The sequence below is a fragment of the Lytechinus pictus genome, chromosome 8, assembly GCF_037042905.1.
Source record: "Lytechinus pictus isolate F3 Inbred chromosome 8, Lp3.0, whole genome shotgun sequence".
NCBI classification, from domain to species: domain Eukaryota; kingdom Metazoa; phylum Echinodermata; class Echinoidea; order Temnopleuroida; family Toxopneustidae; genus Lytechinus; species Lytechinus pictus.
Window position 1 is genome coordinate 12987047 of NC_087252.1, and position 23795 is coordinate 13010841.

General features: G+C 35.3%; 1 protein-coding gene across 1 annotated transcript; it reads left to right on the forward strand.

The window, feature by feature from the left end:
• Window positions 1-300: 300 nt before the first annotated feature.
• Window positions 301-23432, forward strand: LOC129267159 (uncharacterized). Its single transcript, XM_064104107.1, has 9 exons — window positions 301-312; window positions 2096-2206; window positions 3223-3357; window positions 11418-11600; window positions 11984-12163; window positions 19626-19737; window positions 20534-20700; window positions 21094-21162; window positions 22246-23432. The coding sequence occupies exons 1-9, from the start codon at window positions 301-303 to the stop codon at window positions 22516-22518; spliced, it is 1242 nt and encodes a 413-aa protein (XP_063960177.1). The 3' UTR covers window positions 22519-23432.
• Window positions 23433-23795: the final 363 nt, after the last annotated feature.

The following is a 23795-nucleotide window of genomic DNA, read 5'->3' on the forward strand; positions in this document are numbered from 1 at the left end:
TTAAAAGATAGTGATTTGGGTACATGGTTACATAAATAATCACAAAAATGCGATGAAGAAGTTTTGATTTTTTCTTGAGTTACCTTTCCAATATTGATAAAATAACTATTGAATACTTCAGCAATAGTTGATTTCTTCGAGATCTTTTCCTGATTGAAATACATATAAGATGGTAATGTGTTTTTTCTTTTACCTAATAAATTGTTTATCCTCGACCAGGTTTTTTTCATATCACCCCTCACTTTATTGAATACATTTTCGTAGTAAATCCTTTTGCTATATGATTTTGGTGTCTAAACCATGGTTTCAAGAGTAAATCAATACATTGGGATAATTAACAAGGACTATCGATGGTCCAGTATGCTAAATAAATCCAAGATGGGTTCCAAAAAATGAAGTCTAAAATTGCTGTTGCTACTTACAAATGGAAATAGTTCATGTAATGTATCCACCTGACAGGGGCGGATCCAGCCTTCGCCAGTTATAACAAATTTCAAGGTTTGTTAACTGTCATGTTTAGCAATATTGTGTCGTCATTAATATTCATTAGGTGGAGTCAATACCTAATGCATTAAATTAGGTGTCATTCCTTCTTTCTTCCTTTTTTTTATTATCGGAGGACAAAATTTCAATAAATACCTCATACAGCGCGTCCCAAAAAAATGTCCCTCTGATATGCGGCTAAATTACTTCAAAAAATAGAAATTATTCTCAATGAAATTTATGGAACTAGGAAGCTCATATCATGTTCTAACTTCTATAGAAATTTCATTGGTCTTGCTTCAGTGATTTTGAAAACACAGTTTATTATGTAACAGTTGTGCTTTTCAGCCCATTCCAAGTTTGCATGTATGCAGCACTGCTGTGTGTTCTGCATTTTCTAGCATATCAACCCCTTTTGAACATTCTGACCAAGGAATTCCCTGATCTGACCAGGGAAATCTCCATGATCTAACCAGGCTCATCAAATCACAACCTTGAGCATCTTCAGAAGGGCAAAAACAATATTTGACAGTCCATTTCATGTTAGATAACAGGAGATGCACAATGATTATGACAACAGGTCAAGTCTGTTTCATGCCTAATTCATGCCTAATACTGCATTTTGTTTTCATTACTTTTTTTGTTGATAAGCTACTGTGGTTAAGTTAATTCAATGTAAATTTTAAAAAGAAATGCCAAATATTTATCTGGTGAAGTTCATTTTCGCAAAGGGTGATTAACTTGTGGATTCCCCTTTATTTTTCAGCTTATTTTACTCATCCATCATTCACATTTTCTTTCCAAGATGGTGCACTGATTCCCCTTATCAATCATCAAACAAACTCAATTTGTATGTTTCTTGTCCTTCAGAACATGCCCAAGTGTATGATTTGATGAACCTGGATATGATTAGGGAAATGTCCCTACTCAGATCCTGGATGTAGAAATGGGGGTTAATATGCCATAGACAATGCAGAAATGCGTCAATGCTGCAAACTTGGAATGGGCTAAAATGCACCACTGTTACGTAACAGAGTGTGTATTCAAAACCGCTGAAGCGCGACCAATGACATTTTTATAGAAGTTAGATCACGAGTTGAGCTTTCCACTCATGAATATTTACTTGAGAATACTACTACATTTTAGAATTAATTCAGCCCTATGTCAGAGGGACATTTTTTTGGGACGCGCTGTGTAATGGAATATAAAAGAACAAATGGGATGTGACATCGTCAGTTTGCTCATTGAATATTCATACAATTCTTTCAACGAAATCATGCAAATTTGTTTAAATGTCATATTTTTTAAAATATTCTTTGTCCAATTCTTATTAAATTCTACGTGAAACATTTATCTGATGTTTCTGTAGCTGATCAAATCGTATAATTTGTAGCCTGGAGTACCCCTTTAGATACTAGCAATTATTCAATCATTGTTTATGCTTATTTATATGCCTTTTCCTGAAAGTTGATTGAAATGAATTAATAAATAAATAACATTCAATCTAAGTTGCTATTCAACCCAGATACCGCCATGTGTTATTGTAATATTCTTTCAGCGTATATAATATAACAGACCACTATGACAACATAATTCTGTTTTTTTTACATAGGTCAAATCGAAAGAAAATGAACTGAAGCAATTGATAGAATTTCAACCTTATGAGGAGCAAGTCAGGTTGACAATCTACGAGTTTGACAATTGTCATGCCCAAATAGAGGAAGTAAGCCAACAGATGAATAGCTGTAATTTTAGAATATTTCACACGGTCTTTATTGTCGGCAAAGCTAATTGCACGCACATATAGATAGTAGTCAAGCTAGCAGCTTGCCTAAAATGGCATTTAACGTGTGTTTGGATATTATTTGTACACTATGCGATGACAACCCTGATGATAGAGAATCTTAAGTATGCTGAAATTCAAATTTTCTTAGCCTGGCTGTAATAAAATCTATATAATTTCATACTTTGTTGAAACATGGATATCGGGGTAGTCAAGTTCATTGATCATCTTCTTCAAGTTACAAATAACATGATCAAGACGAAAGTTCAATTAGGGTCGATAAAGTTCGACCATGTTGTCATATCAATATCAAAACTTGACCAAGGTTGCGCTTTTTATTTCTGATGTAATTTTAAAAATAGTCTCTATTGCATAAACCTTTCCTTCATTGGATATAAAGTTTCAGCAAATGGATGAAAGTTAAAAGTCTTGTTCCACTTTTTGTAGTCCTACATTATAATAATTCGAGATGGTTGCTCAAAAGCCACATTACGAAAATAATTATTAGCCTTAATCCTATTTGTAACTGATACTAGTTGCTAATTGTCATTAATACAAAGGTTTTGTGAGATCATAAAAATGTTATTTTGTTTCATCTCCATTTTTAATAAAGCTTAATAAGTCGGTTGATTTAGGACAGTCATTGATGTACAGAATAAGAAATGAAGTACCTAGGATAGATCACTGATGTACCTCACAATTTATTTTTCTAGTTTATAATAAATAATAAAGCAATCCAGTTTGATTGACATCTATGTCTGTTTAATCTGTATGTAATATTTGAATAAGGGGTTCTAATATTTTCTTGTTCCGCTGCTACTATCTATTAACGTAAACTTGAATGTTGTCTATCCGTAAGAGTGGTCTTGTATAGACTATGCCTTATAAAAATAAGATGACAAGCAAAAAAATGACTAATATGAAAATATCTCTCTTTTATGAATAAATATTTTTAGGTTAAAGAGGTTCAAGATCGCATTGATGCAATTATCAAGGAGGTGCCTTACATGAAAGTCCCAATTCCAGTAAAGTGGAATACATTTCTATGTGAAATAGAAGGCAGTGGTAAAAATACTTGGACTGTGAAAGAGGTAAGAAGATGCATTTTTTAAAATCCGATAATAAGATATTCAGTTTTTCTGCATTACTATCTAAAATGGTAAATTGGTTTTCAGTGGACACATGAGTGTAAAAGGAGTGGGGGATTATAGTCTACTTTTACCAAGTATAACTGCAATTTTTACTGAAACTTTACATTGTTTTTGTTCTAAGTTCCTGTTTTTTACACATTTCACTACAATGTAAACTAATGCCAGTGGCGTAAATCTGGTCCGAGCAGTGGGAGCTGATAGCTGCTTGATATGAATATTAAAAAATTGCGGGACATCCAAAACACAGGATATATAATAAACCTTGTACATAATTCCATCTTTCACTTATAGGCCTATCACTGAGGATTATTTTTTTCAATGACCTTATTGTAAAAAAATATTCAAGCCAGCAAATTTTCAGTAGTTGGAGGACAGAATGTTGTCCAAAAATATCCCGTAAATAACATCACTAGCTTTGCATGCAAGGGTACAACCGTGTAATAATGCTGCTGTGTATCATTTCTGGTAATGATAGTTGAAGGCATATTGCATCTTTTCGATGACTATTGTAATGGTTTTGTTGTGATAAAACTCTTGAATTGTAGTTAAGATCTTAGTAAGCGAGGGAAGCGAGCAACGAAATTTTCAGTACTTGGAAGATAGAATAATGTCCAAAAGCGTCTTTCAAGGGCCTTGTAATTATGAGAGGAATGCAGCAAGCGAGCAAATAGTTGTTACAGTCGTTAAAATAATGTGCATATACAGTGCGTATCTATAAAAAGTTTACACAATATACAATATTGGGATATCTATAGTACGGGAGATGTTGATCATCGTGGTAGTATAGAATCGGTAAAGGAAATAATCTGTTGTCTCACGATGCGACAAACTGAAATTACGACGTTTCGACTGCACCTGCTCGTCTTCGTCAGGCAAAAAAGTGGACAATCTTCCACAAACTCACACACAACTTCACAGCCACTCTTTAAAACTTTTTTACACACTTAATGAAATGAAATGAAACATTAGGACAAGTAACAAGGATGGTTAGTGTTCAATTTTGTCAAAAAACCAAGGTAAATTATACAATTTCATGAAAATGGGTGCTGTTACCAACTCATGAAGCAATCTAATAACTTATCCCCATGCATTTAGGTGTTGGCACCAAAATTATTTCTCAGAAGTGGATATTGTATGAATTATTTGTCCACTTTTAAGTACATTTGTTGTTGTTAGTCCTTATTGTCCAACTTAATGGAAATTCGTTTTGTTTAGATGCAAACATACAAATTACAACACATCATACAAATTACAACACATTTATAGAAAAATATACATAGGAAGCCAACTTGGATTCAAGGCAAAATGGATAACTGCATATCATTGTAACCAGTCCCAAAATGTTTTGTACCATTGAAACCCTAGTGTAGACACCAAAATAATACCCCCAGGTGTATTTTTAATGTTCTACATCCACTTTTGACCGTATCTATGCCAGGGTATTTTGCGAGATCATATGACCGGGGGCTCCCAGGGCCCCCGACTCCCTTTATATCTCGACCGTCGATCGCCACGAAGATTGGCACACAGGTTTGTCTAGGACATATTCTACAAAATTCTATATCAGTTTCTTTCATGCAAATTGTTATTAATTAAATATGCTAATTTATGCCTTATAAATATGCAAAATCATACCTTTTCCTCTAATCCTCTAATAAGCTCTTAACGTTATGTGTTTTTTTGTGTGTGTAAAAACTCTTTGTAGTGTTCTTAGCGAATGTACGAAAAAAAAAGTGGCCATATCACATCAATTTCTTATGTGTTATATTATTTTTGCAATTTATTATGTATTTCTTTGGTTTTTTTACCTTTTGTTTTTCAATGTTCCTTGGATAAACTTTGTCAGGGACTCTTTTGAGATCATAGACAGCATAAAATAAATCCATTTAAGCCAGCAAAAATAAAAATAATCATACATTCCTTGCTTTTGTTTGAGAAAACATTTGCATCGACTTTGTACGCAAAATCACGTTTTTGAGCAATTTTAGGTCTGACGTGCACTTAGCAAATGTAGCGTAATTTTGGAACCGTGTACCCGGGTGTCACAAAACGGGTCTCAAAAATGCACAAGGCTTGAAACTAAATAAACTAAACTAAATAAAGCGACGCGGTCAAAAAAGTGTGCACGTCACAAATATTGCGAGAATCGTTGCTGGGGGCCTCAGAGCTCCCCCCCCCCCCGGCCTCTATAAGGTGAAGTAAGTAACAGCAGTCATTAAAGACCCCTTTTTAAGCCATTTTGGATTTTTGGACATACTTGACACCTGACTGTTCTTTCAACTTTACCCAATGTATTACTTAACCCTTTAAACTCTAGTTTAGACACCGAAATCATATCCCTAATGTGTATATAATGAACTCTGTCTACTTTTAAGTAACAAATTAATTTAGACCCCATTGTGAGTCATCTTGATTCTACCAGACCACTGACTGTAACTTGCCCTAGTGAATTTACCCATTAAACATGTTAAAATCATGGTTTAGATACCAAACTCATTTTCCCCAGACAAATATTAAACAAACCAGACCATTTTATAAGTACAATGTAACATTAGAAAATATACTCCATTATTAGAATCCATCTTGGATTTTTGGACAAACCAGACCACTAAATGTCCTTGTAACTTATCCTAATATATTATTTGACACTTCAAACCAGTCGTTTAGACACCAAAATCACATCTCCCAAGCCAATATGAAATAAGTCTTGTCCACTCTAAGTACAGCAGCTAATTTAGAATCAATTTTTGGAAGCCAGCTTAGATTTTTGGACATGCTTGACACCTGACTGTCCTTTCAACTTGACCCAGTATATTACTTTACCCTTTAAACTCTAGTTTATACACCTAAATCATATACCCAAGGTGTATATAATGAACTATGTCTACTTTTAACTAACAAGTCAATTTGGACCCCATTTTGTGAGTCATCTTGAATTTTTTAACATACCAGACCACTGAATGTTCTTGTAACTTGCTGTAGTGAATTGAACATTTAAACCATGGTTTAGACACCAAACTCATATTCCCCAGACAGATACTGAACAAACTATATCCATTTATTAGTCACATCAGAAAATATTTACTCCATTATTGGAAGCAATCTTGGATTTTTGGACAAACCAGACCACTGACTGTCCTTGTAATTAGTCTTATCCTAATATATTATTTGACCCCTCAAACCAGTTGTTTAGACACCAAAATCAGAAAATCCGAAACCAATATGAAACTGACAGTCTTTTCCAATATAAGTACAGCAGCCAATTAAGAATCAATTTTTGTAAGCCAGCTTGGATTTGGGGGGACATACCAGACTTCTGAAATTCCTTTTAACTTGTACCGACTTTTTATTTTACCCATTTAACCATGGCATAAACACAAAATCATATTCCTGGATATTGAGCAAATTATATGTAGCGGGGGGTGTAGGTAAACGGCATATTACCTTAGCGATTTGAGACTTTATTTTTGGAGGCCATCTTGGATTTTTAACATACTGGGGCGGTATTCTAAAAGCTCAATTAGCGGTTTAGTATTTTGGTATTCTGAAAAGTCGCTTAATTAAACTTTATTTTTGGAAGCCATGTTCATTTTTTTTATCCACCAGACCACTGACTGTCCTTCTAAACTTGTTTCAATGTACTCACCCTTAAAACCATCCATTAGAGACCAAATTAAAGCCACTTAAGAAAGTGGACAGAAGTTCTGGATATTTGCCTACGGCAGCCATTTCGGGTGCCATCTTGGATTTTCCAGGTACACTGGAGTGCTTATGTTTGCTCAAGTCTGTTCATCAACCCCCTAGACCGTAGAATATGAACGGAAATAGGATTCTAGTGTAGATTATGAGTGAGTTGTATCCATTTCCTTTAAATGGAAAATAACCACTTTTCCGGATGCGGGTTTTATAGTTCTATAGTATATTATTCCTGAGGTCAAATAGTACCAAAAACTGTTGAAAATTATTTGTTGCAATTTTACCGGGAAAGGGTATTTTTGGTCGTATGTTGACCCGTCTGAAAGGTGATTTGCTTTCATCCCTTTGAGTTTCTTCCTTCAAATGTCATTGAAATGCTTAACACTGATCAACGACCTAGCTTCAATCTCTAAATCCCTACATTTTTGCATTAACACATTCTACGTTTTCACAGTACCTCCCCTGTCAACGCTGCGTGTCTTGCATTGCTCCTCTAACCATTGCGAGATTGTGAAGAAAAACATCTCATGCCAAACATGTTACGATGTCATAAGAGAACTGGCCCGGGTACCGGCGGTGCAAAACGGCTGGCTGATTAGTACCGCCAGTACAAAACGGCTAGTCGGTCGGGCCCGCCAAATCTAAATGACTGGTTCAAATTTTTGCCGAAACGATAGGAGAGCCGCCGTTTGGTTCCACATTTATCAAATCTTTCTAAGGTAGATATTATAATTATTTACTTTGATAAATGTTTCAAAATATATTGTAGTGTAATTTTTTATGTAATTTGATGTAATATGTAATATGATTATATTATTCTCCTTTTTCTTCATATGTATAATATTATATTATATTATTCTCCTTTTTCTTCATATGTATAAATTTGGTGAAATAAACCTCTCAAAAAAAGTTTGGAAATCTGTGTTTGGCCATTAATTTCTCCCTACACCCAATTTAAAACAACCCATATTTTACATCATTCGAAAGATAATTTAGTTCTCTTTAAAATGATGCCATGCTTGTTATGATCATGTCATCACGGAAAGAGCAGGATTCAAATGTGTTGGATAATGTCTGAATTGAAAAGTTGCAAAACGAGCAAAAAGGGTTTGGAAATCTGAGTTTGACCATTCCTTTCTCCCAACTCCCAATATTGCGCAATGCATATTTGATATCATTCAAAAGATCTTTCAATTCTCTTTAAGATGATACCATGCTTGTTATGATCATGCCATCACGAAAAGAGCCGGATTCAAAAGTGTTGGATGAGGTCTGAATCGAAAAGCTGCAAAACGAGCAGAAATAGTCATGAAGGGTCAATACAGAACATGGTTCTTTTGTCTGTGTCAGTAGAGTTAAAATCCATTCAAACCAAGCCCCTGCTTCTGTAGTGATGGTTCTGTGAGATAACATGATTTGTGTCGTTGTTTGAAATACCCATGCATGTTTATTTGTTATGTATTTGCTTGTGCAGAGGTGTGTTTGATTCCATGTTAATGTTGATGTTAAGGTGCATTAAAACAATTAAAAGAAATTACTGAAAACTCACTCATCACCAAAATTAGATGATCTATTCATTAATATTAATTACATATTGATATTTACTAAAACCGATGAGGAATTATCGGTCAAAGTAAAAACAAAACCGCTGAGAAACTCACTCATCACCACGGAAAAAAGTACAGTGACTTTCAATATTGTGCCATTTTGCAGCTTTTGAATTTTGACTTTGCCCCACATTTCAAGACACTGCACCTCCATGTGAACGATAATCATATCATGTAGGGTACCTATTCATCGGTATTAATTACACATTGAAACCGAAGAGGGATTATCGATCAAAGTCAGATTTCCAAACTTTGTTTGAGTTTATATAGCGTGAGAAATGTCTCGCGGACAGAACGTCGGTGCCATATATACTTCAATGATAAGTGAAAAAATGACAATACAAAACTTGTAGCTGCTTAATATCTCTTATTGCGCCAATCTTTGATGATCGTAAGAAGCTACGACCAGTTTTGAGTCGTCATTAATAAAATATATATACACATACATGTGTGTGTGTTTTCTTATGTCAGCACCAAAGCCCCCCCCCCCCCTCCTCCCCCAATTTTAAGGTCATTTTGGCGGCCCCTCATTTTTACAGGTCAATTTGATGCCCCTAAGTAATTTAATGTCAATTCCCCCCCCCCCCCAACCATGTGAAACATGAATGCGCCCAAGCCAAGCATCAAATTGCCGCCCAAAGGTCGAACATAATTATGATCAATTCGGCACCTCCTTACAGGTCACACTTCAAATGGTTGCCCACGCTCTTTTATAAACTGTTTAAATCCCCCTTGTCCCCTTTCTTTTTTACTTTTCCCCCTTTCGGGTTAAGATCTTCCCTGTCCCCCCCCCCCCCTTCTCTTTTTATAATTACTTTCTCCCAATTAAATTTGCGATCTCTTCTTAGAATCTCGCTTTTTTTTTATTTCCCTTTTATTTTCATCTATTTCCTTCTTTTTGGCACCTCCTTTTTGGACTACCCGGGTTCCCTTAGCCCCCCCCCCCCCTCCCCAAAAAATAAAAAAATAAAAATATGTGCATGTGTGTGGTTTGTCTTAATGAGGTGACACTGAGAGTTCCCTGTGTTTTTGGCAGCCTTGATGGACTATTAAGCTATTCGTTTTTTTTTTTTTTTTTTTTTTTTTTTTCTATACTTTGGGGGTTTCATGAGCACGCAACAGTGTTTACCACCACCCACCCTCAGCACACCAGTCGCCATCCCATCCTTTCTTGCCCCGGTTTCTTACTTGAGTAATGAAGACCGAAAGATCTATAAACAAAATCGAAGTTTACACCCCTAAGAGCACAGGCGTACAAAGGGAGCACTCACTGTGAATATGACTTCGTGGCCCCAAACAGCTGTAATCAACAGGAAGTGTGCTAAAATAATGCATAAATTATATTTCCAAAAACATATATACATCTCTTTGTCCCAAAATAAGATTCTCAAATCGGCAACTGTACTGTTTTGTGGGTGTGGTTGATTTGGAGGAGCCAATTGGTTGAAAAGGACCACTGGAATTTCACATTTTGCTGCATGAACGGCGTATAGGAACAAATCGCCTGGTCGGAACAAATCGGCTATGACAATCGCATCACACGACAAAATTCGGAACTAATTGGTGGATAAAAGAGCCGCCGATTAGTTCCTCCGGCCCCGATCGGCTGCCCGGTCGAATTCGCCTATGACACCGGCAAGTCACCACGGATGTACTAAACCAGGGACCTTGTAGGTCAATGGCCCAATCAAAATTGCATAATTTAGATCAACTCCAGTTTTAGGTAGTTTGCAAAAGAGGAAAGCAGGAGGAAACCTTACAACAAAGTGGATTTCGTGCATGTACATTCAAACCTCAAACTTTTTAAAAGTATGTTTTGTATCATGACCTTTGAAGTACCATGACTCTGTGATCCGTGACAACTGTGATCAAGGAAGGTGTCAAACAAATTTCATCAGTTACACAATTATGTACGGTAGAAAATATAGGATAAATAATGTATTCATTATGTAGCTGATCTTTAAACTTCGGTTACCTTTTTTTAGAAGCAACCTGTATATTGTCCCATTTACAAAAGATGAGTTACACATTGCACAATTTATTACGTACATTATACAAAGAAATTATTTGAGATTGTGTCATCTTGTACTTTTTATTTACATGTTAAGAATATTTTAGTACCGATTTTAAGGCCACACTTAAATAATTTGGAACAAAAGGTCGCAAGAAAGAAAGTGCCTAATACCAAAAATCAACGATTCGTGTAAATAATAGACTGGAAATTCAAAAAAACATGCTTGTTGGAATGTTACTTTTAATTATTTTACTACGATTTAAAATTCAATTGAGAATGAAAATCGATCATTCTGATTGATTAAAAATCAGTAATACTTATAATATATACATATCTGTTATTCCATACGTCATTGTAAAGTTACTTTGCGATTATTTGTTGAAAGGTGATATTAAAAGCGATGATTTGCTTTGTAATAATGATAATTATATGCAACATTTATATAGCGCTTACCCTGGCTTGCTTTAGCACGGCTAGCCTGATTAGGAATTCCTACTGTGTTCCCATTTACTGCACTTGGGTGGAGAGTGGCAATATAGATAACACTTGACAAAGGACGCGAGTACTGTGGTGGTATTCGAACCCCGTACTTTGTGGTTCAAAGTCCGGAGGCCTATCCACTGAGCTGCAACACCTCTGATTATCTTCTCAAAAGGTCACAGATATTTTATAATCTTCCATAGGCACTGTCAGAAATGGGGAAATGGAAAATCACTGATGAGGATGAATTGCAGAATATGTTGAAGTCTCATCACGACACAGGCCACATCATATATCACAAAGGGTGTGAGCTTATCGTACTTAGGCCACAGTTTCTGAACAGCATCATCAGTAATATCATAACAGTCTTCGACGACAAGAAAGTAGTGAGAATCGATCTTTATTCATTGAACAGTTTGTTGTAAAATTGACAGAAATTTATCTCCAAGTTTTCTTTATCATCATTTTCCCCCTTTGCATCGGACTCCTGACGTTCGTTGCTACCCTCCCCTCACTTATATCGTACCATATTGTATCATTTCATACGAAGACGTACACGATGAAAGCAAATCTTTTATTTATCTTGCTTCGCTACAATAAATGAATAACGATATATCATATTTGTCATATAACAAATTTGAATAGGATATATATGTGAATTAGATTCATTGGAATAATTTGCATTTAGGCCACGATCAAGAACCTTATAACCTCACACTAATATTATTTGTATTGTCACGGTCATTTTACAATTTTTATTATCTCACAGGGAAGTAAAATGAGCAACCATTACAAAGAACTCTGTAATAAAGGGATACTTCATATAGACATCATTAAAGATGTATGGAAGGAACATAAAGGAGAAGGTGCCCAACTTGAAGACATTATCGACATGATGATCAAGTTTGATCTCATATGTGAAATTCCAGATACAAATACAGACGATGGGGTGAGTTGTGACGACATTTAGTGTGACCATGATGTGTGTTTTTTAACGCAAAATCAAGGCAAGGAATAAGACATTTATCATGACCTTTAGCTAACACTAAAATATTATACTATCATCCTAAATGTTTTACTATACCTCCACACAAGGTAGGAAGTCTCCAGAAGATTTAAGTTTTCAGGTTGTCAGTCTGTCCCGATTTTGTTCTTGCTCTCTAACACGGATCGACTTCAAACTTACATCCAATGTGCACTATGAGTGACAATTAATTATTCTGACTAATTATGGAATTGTGAGGTCAAAGATCACAGTACAGATCATGATTTTCCTTTAGATGCTCAAGGCGACTGTGGGTGCGTGAGTTTTATCTCGATTATTAAAGCAGTCCATGTATCTTAAATGAACCAAATCTATACAGTGGTGCTAATAAGTTTCCCTCCAGAAAATGAGCATATGGAATTCAAGACCCGCCATGTTTTAGATGTTTAATCGTCAAGTAAGTTGATAAAATATTACATTCAGTTGTAGTTTTTTTGCCTCCATTCAATATTTATCATGAAGGATTCTCTGGTGAGGTTCACAATGGACCTATGAGCTTAGTAACTTTTTGGGCACCACTGTAGGGATAAAGTCTAGATTCAAAAGAGTCTAACAAGGAAAGATCTAACATATAATGGAACAGCAAACTTTATATCTAAACACTGACATTACCTAGGCTGAAAGTTAGCCGAGCCTATAGGACGTATAGGATAAGGCCCTAAATCCCCTAAATTAGACATAACAAATTACGTTGGGCATTGTAGGCCTAATGATGAGCAGGTCTTATGCAGTCTTCCGCGTTATCAAGTATGTATGTGGCATAATAGGGTCAAAATCACACCTATTGAGATAAGAGACGAATTTCTCAGTAGGACCATTGAGGACGAAACAGCAGGCGTGGGTAATTTGAAGAGATTACCACATGCATGACATGGGGAATAACCTTTGAGGGGCTCGAGCGAATTTTTGATGGGCGTTTGGTATCTTTGACCGATCAGAGGGTATTATCCTGTTCTCAAGGTAACTAAATGTGCATTACATGTGCTTGGCCTTTGAAAAGTGTGATCTTGATTATCTTATTTTCTTTTTAAACATGTATCATTAAAAGAAAAATCCTCAGTTTATTCATGATGTACAGTATATGTATAGGTTCTCAAAAATGACCACTGATTGAAACCAATTGTTCATGTAGGCATTTTAAATGTACATGTACGTGAATAAATGTTCACATGGTTGTCTGAGTACGGATTTCGAATGTACACATGTGTCATTTTGGTTCAAAATGTTGGTTAAAATATCCAATTAGGGAAACCAATAGTTGTATAAGGATATAGGGAGCTGAATGTCAGATTAGATTTTTGTCAAATGATACAGAAACGGATCAAAATAATGATCCTTTAAGATCAAACTGAATCAAATTGGAACTGGAATAAATGTTTGGCACCATCTTGGAAGCAGCGGCGTAATGGCAGTGGGGGCCGCCAAGTTGTCCCTCAAGGAATTTCGACCAATGTCAGCCTAAATTTGTGCAAAAAAGTAAATTGTAATTTTTTGCGCACTACATTTCATAAAGTTCAGACCTATCTGCAGCAAATCCCCCCCCCCCAAAAAAAAAAAGATTTAAGCATACTGCCTCCTCTGGCGGGAGGACTTCGCCCCCGATACCAAATGCCTCAATACGCCACTGCTTGGAGAGACGATAGCTTTAATAAATAATCAGCTAATCTCTTTTCTTCTTAAGGAACATTCAACTTTATTGAAATATTTTCTTCTTTAAAACATTGTAAAAAAGAGGCATTGCAATCAGTCGTAATGAATGGCAAATATAGACATTGCGTAAGAGATGGCTGTACAAAACAATATTACGATATGAATTCACTATTTATGCTTTTCATAAGGGCTGCTTTTGTTTCACTGTCTCAATGTGAAGTGACGTTTATTTGCCTCGAATCTGAGAACAAACAAATGCAAAGCCGTCTTGATATTCTTTAACCCTAAAAAGACTCCCCTGTACATAAACTGTTATAATTTTATTTAATTCCATGAGCAATTTCACAGCCTCCTTAATTTTCTAGATGAAACCCATGGCTTTCGTTTTGATAGCACGTAACAGTTTTGTTCTTGAGGAGAGCCTTTTAGCTGTAGGGTGGGATGTAAAGACGCTGATGCAGGTGTTATCGGTAGGGAGGGGGTTATCATCAGGTGGGCATACTGTGATGGGAGGCAGGGACTGGAAACCTTCTGCACTAGCTGGTAGACTAGGACTGGAGGTCTAGGAATACTTCTGCAAAGTTGGAGAAAAAAAAATATTCAAATTTACGTTGATATACGTTGATTTACGTTTTCGGGGGGAAGTAGGTATGGACAAGCGTATAAGGACATCTACCCCCTGGACATCCACCCCCGAACATCCAGCCCCCGGATATCCACCATTAATTACATCTAGGACACCCACCCCTAGGAAAAGTACCCCCTAGGAAATCTACCCCCTGGACACTGGCACTGGGGAATCCAGGGGGGCACAGCCGCCCGTGCCACCTTGAGAAGCAAATTTGTCAATTTTTTCCTCGGAAAAATGTGCCCCCCTTTTGAAAATCCTGGATCCGCCCCTGCCCCCGGACATTTACTCCCCCCGGACATCTACCCCCTGACAAAGGAAGGAAAGGAGAAAATCGTCAATTATTTGAAGACGTTTCCATGAAAGTGATTTGAATCAATGATTAAAAAAATCATAGTGAGATATATCAAATCTTGTGTAATTAATGTGATAAATGCTGCATTTTGAAATTGGAAATGGCCACCATATAGGACATTATCGTAATGAATGGAGACAAAAAAAATCATATGGCGGCCATTTTGAATTTTAAAATATAGCATTAATCACCTAAATTACAATAATATAAGTTATTTTGCTATAAATCATGTTTTGAGACAATATTTCACTCATACACCATTTAGTCAAGCAAAGCAAAAGCCTGTTGAAATCATTTGTCCCCATTCATATTGTACATAATACCGCTAGGACCTGTAGCAGCCATTTGGACTTTTAAAATACAGTTTTTATCACCTACGTGGCAGGAGAAGTGATATATCTTGTTCGAAATTATGCTTTCAGAAATATTGTGACGGCTCAGGTGGTTCTACCGGCATCTCGCTCTTGTCAGGATGCCTCCTGCCGGCAGGTGTTTGCCACGTCGATTTCCAAACTTTAGTCGCGGATCCGTTTGGCAGATATATACTGCCGCAGTTGACACTTGCATAAGCCTCGAATATGCCAGAACCGCCACCAGGCAACCTCTAGACGGCTACGACTCTTTGCTGTCAGTTCAAACAGCTACCCCACCATACAGCGCGTCCCAAAAAAAATGTCCCTCTGATATGCGGCTGAATTACTTAAAAAAATAAAAATTATTCTCAATGAAATGTATGGAACTAGTAAGCTCATATCATGTTCTAACTTCTATAAAAATTTCATTGGTCTCGCTTCAGTGGTTTTTGATACACAGTCTATTATGTAACAGTGGTGCTTTTCAGCCCATTCCAAGTTTGCATGCATGCAACACTGCTGTGTGTTCTGCACTTTCTAGCATATCAACCCCCTTTGAACATTCTTACCAAGAATTTCCCTGATCTGACCAGGAAAATCTCCATGACCTACCCAGACTCATCAAATCACAACCTTGAGCATGTTCAGAAGGGCAAAAAAAAATATTTCACAGTTCATTTCATGTTTGATAACAGGAGATGCACAATGATTAGGACAATTGGTTATGTCTGTTTCATGCCTAATTCATGCCTAATATTCTGCAAGTTCAAGTTAATAAGCTACTGTGGTTAAGTTAATTCAATGTAACTTTTTAAAAGAAAAAAAGTAAAAAAATTATCTGGTAAAGTTCCTTTTCGCAAAGGGTGATTAACTTGCGGATTCCCCTTTATTTTTCAGCTTATTTTACTCATCCATCATTCACATTTTCTTTCCACATTGGTGCACTGATTCCCCTTATCAATCATGAAACAAACTTAATTCTTATGTTTCTTGTCCTTCTGAACATGCCCAAGTTTATGATTTGATGAACCTGGATATGATTAGGGAAATGTCCCTGCTCAGATCCTAGATGTAAAACTGGGGGTTAATATGCCATAGACAATGCGAAAATGCATCAATGCTGCAAACTTGGAATGGGCTTAAATGCACAACTGTTACGTAACAGAGTGTTTATACAAAACCGCTGAAGCGTGACCAATGAAATTTTCATAGAAGCTAGATCATGAAATGAGCTTTCTACTCATGAACATTTATTTGAGAATACTACCACATTTTAGAATCAATTCAGCCCTATGTCAGAGGGACATTTTTTTTGGGACGCGCTGTATAAAACTAGATTGTGTAGTTAAGCTCTTTCGGCCATATGCATCTGGTTCCTGTAGTTTAAGATCTCTTGACCGTAGGTATGGGTTCTTCTGTTTTCAAGCTCTCGCGACCTTCTCCATGGGTTCTTCTCTCCATGTAATTTCCTCCGTCCGTCTGCTTCAGACTAGTAACCACTTCTGTTTAGTACCAGAAAATACGTGTGGTTAAGATCGATCATATGAATGGGTCCTACTCTCACGACCATGCCAATTGGCCCTGCCCTACTTGTAGTTTCCACCCTTGTCTGCTCCAGACCTGCGACATTCTGCTTCAGACCAGCAACCATCCGCTTCAGACCAACCCGTCTGCTCCAGACTCCGAACTGTCTGCTCCGGACCGACCAGAGCAAGCTCTTGTATAGTCTTTCGCTGACGTGCAAAAGACCCAACATACAAGGAAATCTTACCACAGTCGTCGCCTAGGACTAGAAAGTCCATCCTAGTTTTCCCCGTAGAAAGACATAGGAACGATCACATAAATCATTTCGTTCGCATCCAGCTTTATTTATTGGATAGCGAATCAAAATCAATCTGTGAACTTCACGTGTAATGCACCCCATGGGCGCCGTATTTCAACAGATCATCGGCAAAGCGTCACGAACTCACAAACTTAATGTACTTGTGCATTATTAAATTGTACAATTTCTGCTACAGGTAACTTCTGGTACAATCTTAGATCAGCATTAACTTTGCTTCCCGAAATCGGATATGCATGAATGACATATCAAATTAAAGTGTTTATTTTGCCCCCAGCTAGTGATATACAAATAAATCAGCTAAAACTCTCCAGGAAATAATTATAAAAATGTACAAAACATACCTAACTTTCCTGTTTCAATCTACGTCATTAGTGTAGAAGCATGGATGGAATATAGCCAGCTACGACAAAACCATGAATTAACCAAAGATAATTTTCTCAACACGAAAAAAAACCCTCTCCGTGACAATATTTTACTCATAATTATTATTTTTAATCAAAATTACGTGCATTCATGGTGCCCATTCCTGTTGAAAAATTGGCTTCCCAGTTCGCATTGTACATTATACATTCAATGTATATGGTGGCCATTTTGAAAGTCAAAATACATCATTTAACACAAACTTGAAACTCAAATGATATCTTTCGTTAACACTTAGGTTTTTAGCCTATCTTATAGTATGCATTTTAGTGGTCACTTGTGATTTTTTTAATTAGTTTTCCCTATAAATATTGTACATAATAGAGTATACAGGGGAAACGGGCCTTTTTTTAATATAAAAAGCGGCCATTTTGAATATCAAGAAAATAAATATTCTGTCAAAAGTCATTTTTTCAGAGAGTCTTTCACTCATGCCACACAATATCATACATTTTATAGCCAATGTGCGGACAGTTTTATGTTTTTTTATGGGTAATCTGCATATTTTGGCAGCCATATTGGATTTTACAAATTTGCGAAAAATGTTCAAGGTTACACGAGTGGCATCATTCAGAATCGTAATCAGCAACCTCGAAATGACAAAAAATTATAAAAATATTGAATATGTAAAAAAACAGGCATATGCCTCTTTTATCCCTAGCTTTAGTGATAAAGATCAATTCATGAGCCAATAAAGATAAATGACTGAAATGATTCAGGTCACCGCCAACCAAGGGACGACAGAAACAAAAGGAACAGGTGTCTTTGCTCAAATCTGATGTGCCATATTCTCGAAAATACACATAGTTGTGCAACATAGAGGGGCAGACATGGACAACTTTTTCCGACATAAAAACCATCCATTATTGAAAATAGGATTCCAGTCACTGATATCGAGGCATCCTATCAAGAATTAATGCTTTTGGTACCAGCAATAAATGTGGACAAATAATTGTGATTATGTCAATTCTATATGTTGAGATATGACAAAATAAGTGTTTTTACAAATAATTTGCATAGATTAACATTTGCAAATTATTCATACTGACCAATTTTATAAAATTCGACCTACAATTGAATATTTAGCAAGAATAAACCCAAATACAAAAAAAATGGGCATTTAAAAAATGATTTACAGTGAGATATGGTGAATTATATGTTTTTTGCATAAAATTTGCATAAATTAGGATTTAAAATAGGGTGCCCTTCACCGACTTTGGGCACCCTATCTATTATTGATGCTGATGATACCAGGTACCCACATGAAAAAACATGGCGCTTTTGTAAATTCTTTCTCCAAAATAAGGTCCCTGACTATTGGATAATCTAGAAACGTTAGACTCTAGATCTAAACTACTTTGGAGATGTGAGACTTATCATTAATTTGGTTCATAATGGACTGCTTTGATATTTGAGACATAGATGTTGCTTTCGGCTCGCGGGTACCGTACCGGCGAGAACATGCCCTCGGGCAGAGTCACGTTGCGGTCCTCTCGAGCCTCTAGAAACAGCCATGCCTCTTATAGCCCTCCATGTATCTAAACTATTGAACGGATATTTGACTTCCCTATGGAGAGTATATGTTTTAAGATATTTGATTTGCAAGGTATTTGATGTTCAAGATTGACATTTGATATATCTAGAGAAAAAAATATATTGTGCATAAAAATGAATACTCTATGGACATGTTATTCATTTATTAGGATATATTAAGTATTGCTTAAGGGAGATTGGAATTACCTAATCAGACACTTGCTCTGACAGGGATGATATTTTACCTGGAAAACCTATAAAATTTGGGGGCTCAAAGTACCAAAAACTGTTTTTCAAATAAATATATAAAATACAATACAATAAAAGAAAAAAAGTAAGATGAGAAAATTGGATTTAAATATTTTCTATGTGTCATGATTTGGATTAAAAGCTTCACCAATATTAGAAAGGGTTTGAATAAATTTAAACAAGTGACCTACATGTAAATGGAACTATAAACGATGTAAATCTATAAACTCAGGACTAGACTATATTTGCAACCAGTAAGTCTGCAGAAATATTGATTGCGTGCTAGTCAAGCTTTACAGAACAATTAAGTGGCATCCTTTATTCATCCAAAGCAGGAAAGAAGGTTCTTTGTACCATGCCGTTCTTCTCCTACACTCAATGCGAAAGAAAACTATCCAAGAGGTGATGAAATCGAATTCATCATAGACTTCTATTACTTTTTACCAGGTTAGTTTTTGTTTATCTGTAATTTAAGAACTGGTTTGTAATAGTCAAATCTTATATTATGCATAAATTAAAGTGCTTTATAACTAGAAAATATTCGCTATGCAAACAGATAACATCTAGATCCTCTGGTTTTGATCTTTCAAGAGATGGCTATACATCGTTAAGGGTTAACTTGTTGAAAATCATCTTTAGTATAATTATGTAAAGGTATCATTTACAATGCCCGTTTATTCATCTGACTACATTGTTGGGGGATCGTATTTCCAAGTTTTCTTTTCATCCTTTCTGCTTTCGTTTTTTCTGAATTGTTTGACAGATCAACTTCCAATTTAACATTCACTTTATAAGATTAACTGGTCTTAATAGTCATTATTTCAAGATTTAAGGAGTTTGGTGTGTAATACAATGCTGACCTGAATATGATGGGGACATAGATTTCAACTGCGCGCAGACTTTTATCCTGATAATCTTTACAGGCATATCATTGTCACAAGTATTGCAGAAAGTGTTCATTTTTGTTTTCATAAATAGGCCTGCCATAATATTTACATATGTATTTCAATGTTTTTACAATGATTTTTTTCAATGTCTTTATTCTTGCTTTTAGTCATGTATTCCCGAACCCCACGAGAGACTAGTTTATTACTGAGTTGGCTACCCTGGTTAATTATGTTGGAATTAGATAAATAAAAATGACCCTACTTTATATATATCATCAATAACTATCATTTAACAGATACTTGATTTGTATATTCGTTCTTCAGTTTTGTCCTTTTTTTGTAATGATGTTTTATAGATGGTTTCTTACACCGGCTATACGTCCGAATGGCAAAGTGGTCAATGAAGAGACATGAGTCGCTCAAACCAACTTTTCACTGCAGGCAAATGAATTTCTTTATAGACCATGATCATAGAGTGGTGATGAACAATGACATTGATAATAAAGACTATCATCAAATCAAGGTAAATCCAAAGAAAAATTCTTAAGTAAGGTTTATATTTAACATTTTCAGGATAATTTTTAAAGTGTGATTCACTTTTTTATAAACTCAAATATAGGCCTAATAGCTATGATCAAGTATTTTCAAATACTAGATTGATTTAATTTCAGGTCAACAGGCGAAGGTCAAAGATAATTTGCTAGTGAAAAAACAGGTATCAAATTCAAACAAATTAACTTAAGGTTAATGTTATGAGGACTTTGAAGTTTTAGTCCTACAATCTATTTAACTTGGATATAATTTTTACCAGGTGTCATTTACATTAGTATGTTCCCTACCGGAAGGAAAACATGCCGTAGTCAGCACAGTTAACCAGCAAATTAAAAAAAGAAATATCAATTTCTTTCTTCAATAGGTCACAATATTTGCAGTTAACCCTTTGAAATTACAATCTAATCGACCAATGGTCAGCATAAATGAGGATGTAAGTATGAACCCTTAAATAACTGTGGAGATTTCTCTTTGCCTTTTCAGCAAAGAAATTGATAATATATTCGCTGGATTTTTTTACTCATTCCACACCATCCTATAGATATTCAAACATGTAGATTTAAAATGTAGAATTTTCTTCTGTTTTCTTACAATGTCACCTGATTCGATTTACTTTATTATTCCTAGGCAGAAGAATACCACAGTACTATTTTTTTATTCTGCCAAAATTTCTGTAGCTTTTGAAGAAAGTTTTGAGGAAATTATCCCGCAGTTACATTATACAATATCACGCTAATTTAAGATTGAAAATCACTAATCAAATCTTCAACAAAATTTCTAATAGACTTTAACATGAATAAACCAGCATAAACATGTTTGTAAATAACTGATATGGTTTCACGTTATAAAATTAGAATCAAGAAAAAAATTGACATCAAAATCCTTTAATGAAATATTATCAGTTTGATCGAAAACATATTATTTTCTGATTTCCTGAGTCTTTGTTTACTACTAATTGCAAAGGATACAAAACAACATTTTTTATCAATGGTATCTGAACTTTAAAAACGAAATCATATGTCTCAAAAGTTCAATTAATTTCTTTATTGTGATATGCCAATCTAGGAAATATTAAATAAATAACAGAGTTTTATTGCTGCTTATAAATGGTTAAATTTCCATAATTGCATTAATTGTTGGTTATCAGCCATGCTTAAGGTACTTTATTAACCAGATAGCCCCGATAGCTAATGGAATTTTGGAAATATTATTATGATCTGAAGAAACATGTCTTTATTTCTTGGTCATTTTCTTTAATTGGGATATCAAATTGAATCTGATTTTGTTTTTTTAGATTCGGGTACAACACTCCGATTCTGAGATGCTTTGTATCATGAAAAGACTAAGATAATAAAACAACTGTATGTTAGACAAAGTAAATTAAGTTTCACCAAATAGGGCTTTATCATGCAATCAAAAATATATTTAATCAGTAGCATCATTCGATACCCAAAGCATAATTTTGATATACAGTATAACACCAATTATTGACTTTACGTCATGAACACCCATTTAGATTATTCACCATCTGGATAAGACACTTGAGGATCTCAAAGATCGCTGGGCAAAAAGAGTAAAGTATACCGTTGGGATCCTCTGTTCATCGTGTAAGGAACATGAAGACAAAAAAGACAAAATAAATTTGATTCCCCTGGAAGATATCCTGAGAGTGAAGGGGAAAAATGCAACATGCAGTGATGGCTGTCCAATGGATGTGAGTCATATACTGAAGGCATTTAACAAGCATCCTGAGGGTACGTATAAAGCACCTTTTGTATCCATACAGTAGAGTTGAATTTCTTCATTAAATTCCATCTGTGTGTTGTATTTACTTAATATTCAACAAATTCATTACATGGTACTTTTTCAATTTAAATTCACTGTTTGTCTCGCCTGCATTGCAACAGTGAGACAGGCACTGCGTTCCGACGGAGGCAGCGGCAGTGTCATACATCAAATCCTAACCCAGGTTGGATTTCTGAAATGCCATCATAACCTTAAGTATATGGACCTATTTCATTAAAGGTCAAGTCCACCCCAGAAAAAAGTTTATTTGAATGCATAGAGAAAAATCAAACAAGAATAATGCTGAAAATTTCATCAAAATCAGATTTAAAAGAAGAAAGTTATGAAATTTCAATGTTTCGCTTATTTTGCACAAAACAGTTATATACACAATTCAGTGATATGCAAATGAGAGAGACGATAATGTCACTCACTCATATTTTGTTTTTTATTGTTTGAAATATACAATATTTCAATTTTTACGAATTTGACAAATAGGACACTCTTGTTTGAACCACAGCATTTTAAAACGATGGAATCCCACATGTTCAGGGAGGAATTTTTTTTTCACATGGCAATGAGGAGGAAATTTAAATATTTCATATTTCACATAATAAAATACATGCTCACTGTTGCAATTATGCTTGTCTGATTTTTCTCTTTCTATTCAAAGCAGCTTTTTGTTGGGGTGGACTTGTCCTTTAAACTTTGGCATTAGTCTAAAGTCACATGATCAAGGCTAGGTGTCATTTATGGTTTGTGGTATTAATGCCAAAAACTTACACCAAGTATAAAATTTTGAATTCTCAAGATAATTTTGAAAACGAAAATCATCATTTTGATAAATTTGTATGTAACGATAACGGTAACCGGGCATATTATTATTTGTTCATTATTTTCTAAGCATTCATCAAGTTGAAAAAAAAAAAATATGAGGGATAGTTATTGGATATCACAATTAACAATAAATAAATGTGTTTCAAAGTTAAGGTCAAAGATCATTCGAGATCAATGCACTTTAGGTATTATCCATTTAATATCTTTTTCTCTAATCTTGAAGATTTATTAATTCTAACTTGTTTTGATATTTCATGAAGATTGTGCATATATATTGCGTGTACCCAGTATCATAATTTGCCTATGTAACATTACCAAGTTGATAAGTAAGTAAAATGACCGGTAATTTCAAAAATAAATTTGGGTCGATGAACTTTGTAATTTATTTCCAAATGTATGTGTTTTTTTTTTGTCTTTAGGCGCCGCTTTTCCGACGACGCACAG

Excerpts from the sequence above, each read along its gene's own strand:
- LOC129267159 (XM_064104107.1), top strand. Across the intron at positions 11,601-11,983 it reads TCTTCGACGACAAGAAAGTA|GGAAGTAAAATGAGCAACCA; the intron begins GTGAGAATCGAT and ends ATTATCTCACAG. Across the intron at positions 19,738-20,533 it reads CTTCTATTACTTTTTACCAG|ATGGTTTCTTACACCGGCTA; the intron begins GTTAGTTTTTGT and ends GATGTTTTATAG.